The 14894-nt window shown below is 32.4% G+C and overlaps 1 protein-coding gene across 3 annotated transcripts in view; it reads right to left on the bottom strand.

The window, feature by feature from the left end:
• The window catches only part of LOC114329806 (receptor-type tyrosine-protein phosphatase N2), a 277330-nt gene that overhangs the window by 84545 nt on the left and 177891 nt on the right, over window positions 1-14894 (bottom strand). For all 3 annotated transcript variants that reach the window (XM_028279035.2, XM_028279034.2, XM_028279036.2), the window contains exons 4-6: window positions 7780-7840; window positions 2300-2431; window positions 751-986 (exon numbers count right to left, since the gene is read on the bottom strand). In XM_028279035.2, coding sequence (XP_028134836.1) covers window positions 751-986; window positions 2300-2431; window positions 7780-7840 — 429 coding nt within the window. The remainder of the gene's footprint in view (window positions 1-750; window positions 987-2299; window positions 2432-7779; window positions 7841-14894) is intronic.

The raw sequence follows: 14894 nt of genomic DNA, 5'->3' as shown, positions 1-14894 counted from the left end.
CCAGAAAAATATGACATACTTCACCTTGTCATGCAAGGTAAAATAATGGGAAAAAGAAGTGTGGGCCGCCGTACAACTTCTTGGCTTAAAAACCTACGCCAATGGTTTGGGAAAACTAGCACTGAACTATTTCGTGCGGCTGTAAATAAGACAATGATTGTTAATAAGCTGCGCAACATGAGAGCCAACGATCGACAAGCGGTCTCGGCACCTTAAGAAGAAGATATTAGGGAAAGTCTAGGTGCGGCACCAATTGATGCCAAAATGAGAGAGCATAGGTTAAGATGGTTTGGTCATGTTCAAGAGAGACGTTAATCACCCAGTACGAAGAATAGCTGATGTGCAGATTCCTGGAAGGAGTAGGATAGGAAGACCAAAGAAGATCTGGGGGGAGACGATAAGGCAGGTCATGTTGGTAAAGGGGATTAACATTGATATGACCCAAGATAGAATTGTGTGGAGAAATGCAATTAGGGAAGCCGACCCCGCATAAGGATAAGGCAAAGAGAATGATGATGAATGACACAAATTGGGTAGATAAGAAAGGAACTGGCCAAAGATATGCAGGAAGACGAAGAAAACTTAGACAGACGGAACTTATACTTTATAAAAATGGAAAATTAAAGATATTTATGATTGGCCTGTATGAAGATGGAAAATAAAGAATGGTTTATGATGAGTGATCTAACTCGAGCTGGTACATACCTACTATAATAATTCCCAAAAAATAGTTTAAACTTAAATACTTACAATCAACGGCATTTGGTGCTAGAATCTTTTGACGAAGTTCTTCTTGTGAGTAGGAGTTAGCTGGTGGATAGAAGACTTCGTCTGCGTAAGCTGCATGTGGATCTTCGGCGCTTGGAGTATATCTAATAATAGCTACCTCTTGAGGATCCAATTCAACTTGCCCTTCTAGTACTTTAAGGGCGCCTTCTAAGTCATTATCGGCTAAGTGTGAGCAAGAGTCTGGTTCGAAAGTTTGGCTAAAACAATAAATACAGCAAAGTTATTATAAGTTTCGATTGATAGAAGCAGCAATTTTAATAAACACCACAGGCATGCAGTAGATATCTTTCTAGATGTTCAGAAGGCATTTGATCGAGTCTGGTAGTTATTCCTAATTTAAAAACTACATCTTGGTGTCTTTTCTGTTTCTGGGAATCATACATTACTCCCTTTCTTCTTGGAAAATCCAGGTTAAATTCGCTAGCACACTATCAACTTCACCCTTCACTCAATCGGGAGTTCTACATGGCTTAATATTAGTACCTATACTATACAAAATTTATAACAGCCACCACCTTCTTCGCATCAACAGATCCTAAAATATTCTTTTATATACTGATGACATATACATGTATGATCATATGTTTTCTGGATTATCAGAAGATATTTAACTATGTAAACTGGAAAGATTTGTGGAAAATTCTACACTTGATAGGCATTCCTGATCATTTGTCAGCATGGTGAAGAGCTTGTACGAGAATAAGACATCCAGAGTAAGAATTTCGTAAGTCCAACACTTTTAAAGTCAGTAGGGGAGTCCATAAGGATATATTATATCTCCAATTTTCTGTGGGAAATTTATAATGAGAAAAGTACATTACAAATTGAAATGGTGGTATCTCGATTACAGGCAAAAACATCTTAAACTTTACATATACAGATACTAATAACTTTATCTGAAGAAGAAATGTTGCATCCTGCTGTAGCTACTGTAATCGGAAAGCAATAGATGTGGTTTCAAGATCAATAAAGCAAAAACAAAAATTATGATAGTCGATGTCACTGCAAAAAGTTAGAGCCTTGGACCAGTTTGAAGTAGTTAACAAATTCAACTAACATTGGTAATGAAGGCTCTTGTGAAACCGAAACAAGTGAAACAATATTAATGGCCAAACATGCTAAGCTGATGATCAAAACCATGGAAAGATCGCTCTTTGTTGAAGAAAACCAAAATGAGACTGGTACGTTGACAAATGTTATATGCAAGAAAAATACTGGCTTAGTAAGAAGCCCTGGACTTATTGGTGAGGTATCTTGAAAGGAAAATGTGTTAATACAAATTTAATATCTTACGACTAAGTGCAAAAGACTGTGTGGGACATCTCGTCTGATTTGGGAAGAATAAACGAAGAAGTAGTAAGGAAAATACGTCAAGATATAGAGTCAAGCTCCATTTAAGCTCAAATGCAACAAAATTATAGACGAAATAGCCGAAAAAAGTCATTTATTAAAAATTATATAAAATATTTGTTGTCTTTTCTTTAATTGGGAACATAAATAAGCTACTTACTCATGCCGTACTGCGTAGAGCATAGCCTGTAATCGACATTGAGTATAGCCATGACTCCATCTGTATCCCAGTGCAAACAACCTGCGCAGTTCATGACTAAGTTCGTGTAAGCTTTCTCGTTCAAATGGATATCTAAAAAGGTAATAAAAAAAATATTAAGTAGTACTGTCACCAGGGGGAGGTACAACGGCCCCCTTTATTTAGATGGACTTACCAAGTTGTTTTATGTATTTTGACCCGTAGAACACGAATTTTTTGGGTAACAGTTGGTCCGGATGTCGATAAGATTGTTATAAACACAAAACTTGCAAAATTACAAAAAAGAGATTTTGCTCAAGAAACATTTTTATGTATTTTTTGGGTCATTCTAAGCAAAAAATGTTCTTATACCCTATTCCACGAACATACGCCTGTTTTGGATTATTTCGACAACGAATATTTTACTGTGCAAAATAAGAAGAACGAAAGTAAATTGCAAATTACATTGTTGTTTATTGGAATAATTATTAGCGTTATTTACTTTCGTACTTCTTATGTTGCAAAGTAAAATATTCGTTGTCGAAGTAATCCAAAACAGGCGTATGTTCGTGAAATGGCCCATACAAGTTTTTTCGTAGGATGCATAGTTTTCGAGATAAACGCAGTTGAACTTTCAAAAAATCGAAAGTTGCAATTTTTGAACCCGAATAACTTTTGATTAAAAAATAAAATAGCAATTCTGCTTACTGCATTTGAAAATTCCAGTCAAATTAAACCGGTTTTGGTTATTGGCATTGCTAAAAATTAATTTTTTTATTGTTAAACAAAGCTATAAACAAATAGTGTGTAAGTGTTTTGACGCGTGCTCAATGCATGCGATTTAAAGCATGCGATTTAATGCATGCTACGTACAAATTGCCTGTTTGCAGGCGCTTGCACTTGTACCTACTCGTTCGAATTTAAATGAGAGATTCATTGAAAAAATCACTCAAGCACTATGTGTTTATAGCTTTGTTTAGCAATAAAAAGTTCATTTTTAGCAATGAAAATAATCAAAATCGGTATAATTTGACTAGAACGTTCAAATGCTGCAAGCATAATTACTATTTTACTTTTTAGTCAAAAATTATTCGGGTTCAAAAATTGTAATTTTTAGATTTTTTGAAAGTTCAACCGCATTTATCTCGAGATCTATGCATCCTACGAAAAAACTTGTTATAACATTTTTTACTTAGAATGACCTAAAACATACAAAAATGTTTTGCTAAAAATCGTTTTTTTGTAATTTTGCAAGTTTTTTGTTCATAACAATCTTATCGACATCCGGACCAACTATTACCCAGAAATTTCGTGTTCTACGGGTCAAAATACATAAACTTGGGTAAGTCCTTCTAATAAAGGAGCCCTTTGTACCCCCCTGGCGACAGCATAATGGAAAATTACCCACTACAGTTGTTTGTCTGATCAAAAAATTCCAATTCCGGACAGGTTGTATATTAGTGTACCCAATAGCTTGACATGTAGTTGCCATATCCTTAATTTTTCACATTACATAAAGTTACAAAATACACACCAATAAAGTAAAGTGTTTTATGTTGTATTTAATACAAAAAGCTCAAAAGAGGCATTTTAATTATAAAAAAGTAGATAAATAGATAAATCAAACAGAAGGATGAATATAATAAATTAAAAAATAGTTTTGAAACACCAATAAAGTTAATAGTCCAGGACGCATCTGTTTTGAGATGGACGTTGAGAGGTGACTCAAATTTTTTTGCAGAAATTGCTTGGAAATAAATCAAATAATAATATTTGAGTTATCCTCCCTCTCAAAAAGGTCCGGAACATTGTTTAAGAGGATCGGAACGTATTTTCGGCTGCAATGCTATTCAAATGGGGATTCATTTTTTTCAAATCCTGAGAAAACTAATAAGTAGTTTGGAAAAATTTAAACGCAGAATGAAAGATTACGTTATTAGCGAGGGCCGAAAGTCCCTGAGAACTTCTACAATGTTTATTTTAATAAGTTACAGGGGTGAAAAAACTAAGAGAAAATTTAGTGTGATTTTTAAATTCAAATATCTCATTCAAAATAAACTTTTTATTTATTCTAAGGGACTTTCGGCCCTCGGTAATAATTTAGTCTTTCATTCTGCGTTTAAATTTTTCAAAAATATTTATTGGTTTTTTCAGGATTTGAAAAAAATGAACACAATGCCGTGGTAATATTTTCCAAATCTGTCTTTGTCTTACAACGCACTCAACCGAATATAATATTGTCAGCATATATTGTCAGTCAGACACTGACAATCAGTGACAATTTTAAATATTTGACATTGCATCGGGAATATTTTGAGAAATTGATTAAATATTATTGATATATAGTGTATTTGATAAATAATTGATTTAAGACGTGAACTTAATAAAAAGTTATTTATTGTGTATTATTTGTGAAAGATCCAAGCAGAGAATACATCAGATATATCCTGTGATCCAAGTATTTTGTTGTTAGAGATGTTCAAAATTGTAAGCGTTCCAAAATAACAACATATTATTAAAAAATCACTTTAACACTTTTCCTCTTTTCTCGATTGATTATTAGTTTTTGTTGTACAAATAAATTATTACAATCACTGAAAACATAGTTAGTGAAAAAATTATCACATTTATTAACTGAATTAATAATTTGCAATTATAAAAATAACAGTTATCCAAGAACATTCAAAAGCCATCTCTTTAAATTAATTATGACATTTTCAAGTAGAATGACATTCTAGTAATGTTTACATATCCACACCAGTGTGAATTTTACTACACGTAATTTGCCGTGTAAAGACAGAAAAAGTAGGGATACACGTAAAATATTTGCGAATTATGTACCCATAGCCTTAAATAATCAAAATGTAAAAAAATGAAGGATAAATTCGATGTTTTTCTTCGTTTTTTGATTATAACTTTAAAATTGTTCATTTTCGAGAAAAGTTGTACTAACGTAAAAGTTGCGTAATTAAATTTCCTACAATATAGAATTGGTTAAAAATTTAAAAAATAGTCATCCTAGTTGCAAAATAGCAATACTTGCGAAAAAACCATACAAAAACAAGTATTCGCATTTTACGTTTTTCAACCATTTATGCTACACTTAGGACCTTCATATGTCATCCAAAAAAACTTTATGATACAGTAAAATAATACTGTAAATTTCATTAAGATCGGTTCAATAGCTTTTGCAAAATAAATTTTTCAATCCAGCTTTCGCAAAAAAAATTCATTTTTTTAAAATGTTACACGACTGAAAATAAAGCAGATAGCAAGTTGAAATTTTTTTTTGCTTATAGAAATGTACCGTATAGGTCTGGATCCCGCGTATGAAAAAAAAGTTGATTAATAGCAAGCTGAAAATTTGTTAATAGCTTAAGGGTGTCTTGTCGGAAAAACTTTGATATATGGGAACACTGGAACAGGGGAAGTTTTAATTGTGGAAGAGGTTAAAAATTTAGAACGGTCAGAGCACGAAAACGGCACATGTATTTTGTCCGACAGAACAGACTTAAACTCTCCGAACAGAGATTAAACTCTCAGCCAAAAATCAGACTGCTATTTATCACCAAATGGGCGTTTTAATGAGTGGAACATATAGAATATGTCAAATGACAGGAATTATGACAGGTGATAAATAGCAGTCTGATTTTTTCATGAGAGTTTAATCTCTGTTCGGAGAGTTTAAGTCTGTTCTGTCGGACAAAATAAATGTGCCGTTTTCGTGGTCTGACCGTTCCAAATTTTTAACCTGTTCCACAATTAAAACTGCCCCTGTTCCAGTGTTCCCATATATCAAAGTTTATCCGACTAGACACTCTTAAGCTATTAACAAATTTTCAGCTTGCTATTAATCAACTTTTTTTCATACGCGGGATCCAGACCTAGTACCTTTCATTTGAAATTTGCAAAATTAAAATCGATTAATTACCACGGCGTCAGAAAATTTTTTAAATAAACATTCATTTTTGGTGCTACGCGCAGGACAGCGGTGTTCGATTCACACAAGTTGATTTCCACCAAAATTTCTTCCAATCTTTATCTAATATATTATTTTCTTACTCTATATTTTGTTGTATTTTAATATTTTAATTCCACAAAAATGAAACTAATTTTATTATTGTTTGTGAAATATTGTTTAAACAATTGCATATGTTTCAAAATAATAAACTTTTATTCTCTAAGTTAAAATATATGAACAAAGAAAGTTTTTGCTAATTAAAGTGTTATTTCAAATGACAAAGTATGTGTTTTTATTTTGCAATAAACAAATTTATTTATTTATATCGAAATGTAATAAAAATTAAAATGTATCAATCATTATCAAAGGTCATTGGAATGCCCAATCAGAGCAAACTATCCGCTGTCCTGCGCGTAGCACCAATACTTAATGTCTAATTAAAAAAAATCCTGACGCCGTGGTGTTAATTGATTTTCATTTTGCAAAATTGCAAATGAAAGGTACAGTACACTTCTATAAGAAAAAAAAAATTCAACTTGATATCTGCTTTATTTTCAGTCTTGTAACATTTTGAAAAAATGAATTTTCTTTGCGAAAGCTGGATTGCAAAATTTATTTTGCAAAATCTATTGCACCGATCTTAATGAAATTTACGGTATTGTTTTACTGAATCATATAGTTTTTCTGGGTGAAATATGAAGGTCCTAAATGAGGCATAAATGGTTGAAAAACGTAAAATGCGAATACTTGTTTTTGTATGGTTTTTTTGTCAATTATTGCTATTTTGCAACAAGGGTGACTATTTTTTAAATTTTTAACCAATTCGATGTTGTAGGAAATTTAATTACGCAACTTTTATGTTAGTACAACTTTTCTCGAAAATGAATACTTTTAAAGTTATAATCAAAAAACGAAGAAAAAAATCGAATTTTTCCTTAATTTTTTGACATTTTGATTATTTAAACAATGTTCCGGACCTTTTTGAGAGGGAGGATAACTCAAATATTATTATTTGATTTATTTCCAAGCAATTTCTGCAAAAAAATTTGAGTCACCTCTCAACGTCCAAATGTACTAATATTTTTACAGATGCGCCCTGGTCTATAAGTTTTTTAATACAAAAAGCTCAAAAGAGGCATTTTAAATCAAAGTTGATTAAAATTGTTACAAAAAGCTAGATCAACTGATAAATAAAAAAGATAAATGAAGATAAACTGTATAAATTTTTTTAAATCAAATATAATTTAAATTGTTATAAAAAGTAGATAAATAGATAAATCAAACAGATGAATGATTATAATAAATTAAAAATAGTTTTGAAACACCAATAAAGTAGTTCTTTATTCTTGTAGGTACCTATATTTTTAACATGCACTGAAATTATACAAGAAATAAATAAAAAAAAGTATGGCAACACAGTGACGCACAAACATAATATTCAGACGCCACATTTTACTTAGGGTTCACTAATATACAACCTGTCCAAAATGGACATCCTTACCTAAACAGATCATCTTCGTCAATATCTCCTATAGTTCGCAAGCACCTTCCAAATGCTTGATCTGTGAAGCGGAAAAATATATAAATATGTACCCAAGTGCAATCTATAATAAAATCAAATCTCCATCAAACCAAGCAATTGTGTGGAGGTGGCAAAATTAGCAAGGAGTTATATTGTTTATCTCCATATACAGTGCGCTGGAATAAGTGTTACCCCCCCCCCCCTTATTAACTACTTATTTATTTTTAGCACATAAACAAAATGCTGGGACAGGTCGATTTTTAAAATAATCATAGGATATTATAGCATCAATGTTTCGAACTTTACGCGATCCCTCTTCAGGTGACGGGCATAACTTTGATTTTTTTAAATCTGTTGCGGAGGATGCGAAGACGAGATCCGTTGACGCAATTCTAGATCGGCAACAGTCAGACTCACAAAAATATGGCAGAACCCTGGTATTGCAAAAAACACAAAATTACTCCTTGTCCGAGCATTAATATTTCCGATAGACCGCACATCGCACAAGTAATTCAATACTAGAAGAGAACTTAACATAATAGAACTAGATGCACCAAAACTATTCACCAATATATACTGAGATTTTTTGGAAGTATAACTAGAAGAAGAGAAGGCATGGAACAAATGATAATTGAAAGCAACGTAACGGACAAAAGATCCAGAGGAAGAACTTCAGCACGATGGTCGGACCAAATAAAGGACATGACTGGTTACTCATTATCCGAAGCAAAACGACACGCACAGGAGAGAGACAATTGGACATAGTCCAGAGAAATAAGGTTTTTGTCGGGACACTTGAGCAGCCAGGTTGCAAATGGATTTTTTGGGTACTATACAGAGTTGGGCTAAAGAATAGAACCAAGCAAATATCTTTGAAACGAAAAGAACAATATTTTTGAAACTTTGCATGCAAGTACAGTGACGCAAAACGCACCTGTTGCTATACTTTTTGTTACTAGTTCACTTCCGGTTTCACCGGAAATACCCTTAACTTATTTACTTTAAATGGGACTCCCTGTATATTTTTGCAGATTTGTAATTCATAAATACCAAGTTAGGAAGAAAAAACTATTTAAACAAGAAATAAATCTCTTTACAGTTAAAAAATAGGTTAATTTATTTACATTAGACCAATGATAATAAAAATTAAAAAAAAATCATTTCAAATGTTGAAAATGCCCGCCATTCACCTCTTGACAACGTGCAAGCATATGAATAAATTCTTGAGTCACTCTTTCCAGAATTTCTCCACGTATTAGATCACATTAATCAATTATTCTCTGTCTCAAATCCTGCAAGCATTATCTATGAAGCATGTCTATTAACGTAAACCCGTGATTTTAGATAACCCAAAATAAAAAAATCTAACGGGTTGAGGTCGGGAGAACGAGCTGGCCACTCTATGAATCCTCTACGTCCAATCCATTGATTTGGAAAATTCATATCCAAAAAATCCCTAACCCGTCGAGGCGTTGGGGAGGCGCTCCATCTTGTTGAAACCAAAAATTTTGTGGTAACTGGCCATTCTGTTGAAGTGCAGGAATAATTTGGTTATTTAGTAAATTTAAATACTTGTCACCATTCAAATTTATTAGCCTATTTTGAACAATTCCCATCCAAACATTTAACTTTTGTGGATGTTGGGTATGTGCTTCAATAATCCAACGAGGATTCTCATTCGACCAATACCTACAGTTATGGCGGTTAACGGTTCCATTTAAGCAAAAAGTTGCCTCATCGGAAAACACTACATTACTTGCAAAATGTTCGTCATTGTTACAATTGTCCATCATTCGTTCGCAAAACTCTAGCCGTCGGTCAAAATCATCATCTGACAATTATTGAACCAATTGTATCTTATACGGATGATATTTTTCCATTTTCAGTATTCTCCTTACAGAACGTTGACTTATTCCATGGTTTAGTGCCAAATTTGTTGTGGAAGTTTGAGGTGATTCCTCTAAATCAATTGCAATATTTTGTGTAATAACTTCGTTCGTTGCAGTCCGTGGTCTTCCAGTTTTCAAATTTTTGGCTATCCCAGCTGCATTAAAACGTTTCAATGTTTTAGTAACCGTTGAACGTGATATAGGATTTCTTTCAGGATGCAATTCATTAAAAATATTACACACCTCGTCATGAGTTCTAACACGATCACCATGACCGATTATCATTAATATTTCAATGCGATCTCTTTCACTTAAATGAAATTATTTTGAATAAAACTTATTTCTGTCAATTAGTTCAGTAACAGTTACCTACTATGCTAAATTCAAATAAATACAACAATAGTTTTAGTATGGATGGTAGTACTCGTTTATTTTTAATACAAACAATTATCTACAGACACTTTTTAACTATTTTTTTCTTCCAAATTTGGTATGTATGAATTAAAAATAATAAGTTCTTTCAAAATCTGCAAAAATATACAGGGTGCCCCATTTAAAATAAATAAGTTAAGGGTATTTCCGGTGAAACCGGAAGTGAACTAGTAACAAAAAGTATAGCAACAGATGCGTTTTGCGTCACTGTACTTGCATGCAAAGTTTCAAAAAGATTGTTCTTTTCGTTTCAAAGATATTTGCTTGGTTCCATTCTTTAGCCCAACCCAGTATACCTAAAACATTACAAATAAAAAAATGCCCGTCACAGTTCGGACGAGAAACTTAGATATTAACAAATAAGGGTCAAAAATGGCAGTTTTTCGTTTAAATCGCTACAGGTAAAAATAGGGTAATTAAATATGTTATTTATAATATTCTTCTTTTTGTAGATAAGCAAAGGTTTAAAACGTAAGTTTTGGAATTTTGGTCCGATCATTTTTTGTTTCGGAAAGTGCAAAATAAGACTAAAATTTCAAAAATAAAAAATGTGCTATAACTTCTGCAAAAATGGCATTAAGACTTTCATATTGCACGAAAAGTTGAGTCAAACATTCCATATAATGCACAAAAAATTTTAAGGCGATACGTCAATTTTTAAATTTTATTCAATTTGTTTATCGCAAAGAGCTTTTTTTCGCAATTTTATTGTTCAGAAAATAATAATGACATAGCAATTATGTGGAAACCACATGCAAGAATAATAGTTATATTTTTAAAGTATTGAAAGAATCATTAAAATGTCGTTTTTATCACTCCGAAAAAAGTTTGGTAAAATAGAGTCATTTTTGGCTTCTAAACAATTTCAATAACTTTGTTAATATTGACTATAGAGTAAATCTACATTAGGCTTTCAAAAGCTGGTATTTTTATACGAATTTTCAGAAAAAAAACTTTTTGCCTAGGTTAATTAGGTTCAAAGTTAGCCACTTTTATTATTTAATTCGCAGTTACTTCTATATACATCAAATTCTCCTGTAACAGTGTTAGTTACCATACTACTCCGAGACGGCTTGGCCGATTTTTATAAAATATTACACGTTTATCCTGTAGGACGTTGAAGAGGTTTTAATCTATTTTTTATACCCATAAGTTATAAGGGAGGTTGCCTCCCTGACATTTTTTTTATTTTTTTTTTGAACAAAATTATCTACCTTAATTTTATATGATGTAGGATTAAAAAATACATACAACCCTTAATTTTCACTCTCCTATCACCAACCTCTATTTGTTAATAGCCGTCTATATATTTACATCTATAAAATTCTTCTGTCACAGTGTTAGTTTCCATACTCCTCCAAGACCGCTTGACCGATTTTTATGAAATTATATATGTATATTCGGTAGGTCTCAGAATCGGTCGTAATCTATTTTTCATATCCCTGAGTGATAAGGGGAATTCCCCCTAACATTTTGTAATGTTAGGTGGGATTGTGTGTACATAACGTACTCTATAAGACTACGAGTACATACAAATTAAAAAGATTATGATCAAAATCCATCAACAAGTTGCAGCGATATTAATCGCAGCATATGTTTTCAGAATCAGTTTAATTTTTTAAGTGCACGTATTTTAGTAATTCCCCTCCACCGACCACGAATTAATTCCGTTCGGACGCCATTTTTAAAGCTTTATTAACCACTCTGTTGAGGTTCAAAGTTTACTCAAACTTTTACACATAACCTATATATCTTCAACTTCAAAATGGCTCTAGTTGGGTTGCTTAATTGTTATAAACAAAGTAGCCGTCAATTAAATAAAAAAGTGGCTAACTTTGACCGTAATTAACCTAGGCTAAAAGTTTTTCTTTGAAAATTCGTATAAAAATACCAGTTTTTCAAATTCCATTGTAGTTTAAGCCTACAGTCAATATTAACAAAGCTATTCAAATTGTTTTTAAGCCAAAAATGACTCTATTTTAGTAAAATCTTTTCTGAGTGATAAAAATGACTTTTTAATGATTTTTTTAAATTTGTTGAAAATATGACTATTCTTCTTTCATGTTGTTTTTACAGAATTGCTGTGTCATTATTATTTTCTGAACAATAACATTGCAAAAAAGCTCTTTGGGATAAACAAATTGAATAAAATTTAAACTAATTGACGCATCGTCTTAAAAATTTTTGTACATTGTATGGACTGTTTGACTTAACTTTTCATGCAATATGAAAGTCCTAAATTCATTTTCGCAAAAGTTAAAGCAAATCTTTTATTATCGAAATTTTAGTTTAATTTTGCAATATCCGAAGCAACAAATAATCGGACAAAAATTCAAAAAACGCTATTTTAAACCTTGGCTCATCTACTAAAAGAAAAATATTATAAATAAGAAATTTAATTACCCTATTTTTACCTGTAGCGATTTAAACGAAAAAACTCTCATTTTTGACCTCTATTTGTTAATAACTAAATTTCTCTTCCAAATTGTGACGCGCATTTTTGTATTTATAATGTATTAGGCATATAGTACCCAAAAAATCCATTTGCAACCTGGCTGCTTAAGTGTCCCGAACATGGTATGTTTTTGCCTTATTTCCCTGGTGTAACAGTAATAGTCAAAAAAATTACATAACACCACTACATCCTTACGAAGAAGAAAAGGTAGATGATGAGGAGAATATATCTATTTCTTTATTTTCCATAAAAAATAATCAAAAAACATTGAGACAGCAGCAAAGAATTCACATTTAATACATCAATAGTTTTTAAATTAAGCATGTTTAAGTATGTACTTGTAGATGTACAATAAATAATTCAATTGGTTGCCAGTACAACCGGTTGATAACACAGGTCTGTTATTTAGTAAATATTTTCTGATTATATGCATCGAAAATTAAGCAGAAAGTTCATAAATAATATAATAAATAACATTTGAAGGGTCAGTGGGAAAAACGATGAATGTAAATTTTTGGTCATTTTACGATTTTTGTGCAATCTGTTAGCTTAGAAAGAGTACTATCAACCTGTGAATGGTCAAGGAAAACTAACGATGAGAATTGTCTTAAAAATACTTCACAAGATTGGTCGCAAGCGGAAAAGCAATGAATATGTAACTTTGTTTCTCATTTTACTGAAAATGCTTCCAGATAGACATTCATCGTTCTTCCCCCTGACTCCCTGACCCTTCATTTGCTTTTGTACCTTGTAGCCGCTGCATTTAAGATTGTGGCGTTTAAAAAAACTCCAACATTAATTTTATATCCTATCCCCAACAAGATACCTTAATTTCTGATTTATTTTGTGAGGATTATTTATCTTTAAAAGTATCCTAAGCCGCCCCTGTTTGAAATGTTTCAAATTGTTACGCAACATTGAGAAAGTACCTATTTCCCCTTGGAATAACGTATTGGACTGGTCCCAAATTCGTTGTTGTTGCAGCGATAGGGACGAATTTTGCTTACAAGTACGCAGCAGGTTCGCAGCGGTGAAGGATTTTGCCGCGCGGAGAAGTTAGTTCCACAAGTACCCTCTAGCTGGTAACAGGTCAGCCAGCAGTGGAGCTCCAGAGACCGCTACCTATCGGCTTAAAATTGTCTTGTGTGGCTGTGTTAGATCCAGTGGATGGTTATCCTTTGTTCTATAACCATTGAAGAACACCCGTGCAAAGTTTCACTCCATAATGTTGGATTTAAAGGTGAAAATCGCAGTGCAAATAGCGTGACGCAGTTGTACCTAGCCGGTATGGTAGCGTGTGGTCTGTTTTTTTGTTTGCGTAAGTTTCCGTATTGAAGTCTCGTACTAAAGTCCCGATGAGATGTTTGGTCTCAATAGTCTTGTTCCTGTTTTTTCCTGTCCCATTTTAGAAGCCCTGTGTCGTCGTTATGAATTGAATGCCTGCCCCGCCCCGTGTTGAATGGAAAGTTTGGTTAAGTAGTGCTGTGACGTATGTGAAAATGAGAATAAGGTACTGTATTTCTTTGTTTTTAAATAAAAGTAAATAAATCCCATGTAAATATAAGAATTGTAGTTGGTAAAATTTTAAATTTTTTGTAGAGATATTTTGCTTTCAACATGGTTTAGTTTTTGTAACGTTTATTTAATATTTAAAAGTACTGTTATGCTATTGTAGCTGTCTAAAATTATTATGTTTGAAAATAAACCGTATTTTGTAAATTAAATAAAATGGCAGTGACATTTGACAGCTCAGTCAAATTTTGTTTTGGAATACACTGCCCGATAAAGTTTTGTGATTGAAGTCATGTAAAGGTTATAAATTTTAATTGTCATTCTTAATAGTAAAGTCTGTAAATATGTTTTCTCAAAGGAATAAAAATAAAGTTTGAGGTTAAAAATAAATATTTTGAAAATGTATCTATTTTTATTTTCTATAACCCTTTGGAAAATTATTAACTAGATTTCTAATGCAACTGAAATTAAGTTTTACAGAAAACGAAGAGAAATATGGCATAGAAGCCAAGAAAGATGATAAAGATAGCCCTATTTTGACCCCCCAGTATTCCAGTAGTTAGTCTTATCCCTGTCCCATCTGAGCAGACATGTAAAACGCTTCAAGATGCCATGAGGGGTGAAGGGGGACTGTGGGTGTCAGGCTAGAAGTGGCAGACTGACATGGTAGTGTTCGCGTGAGCATTGCAATGGAATAACGTAATTTATGTGTCTCGAGGCCTAAAAATATCTTTCGAAAAGTGTAAAAATAACGTGGATTCTTCTTGCTATATCTGTGGAGAATTTTTTTAAGTAGGAGCCAAAAA

Source organism: Diabrotica virgifera, chromosome 4 (assembly GCF_917563875.1).
Source record: "Diabrotica virgifera virgifera chromosome 4, PGI_DIABVI_V3a".
In the NCBI taxonomy this organism is placed as follows: Eukaryota; Metazoa; Arthropoda; class Insecta; order Coleoptera; family Chrysomelidae; genus Diabrotica; species Diabrotica virgifera.
The sequence above is the reverse complement of the archived record's forward strand: the minus strand, read 5'-3'. Positions and strand labels throughout refer to the sequence as shown.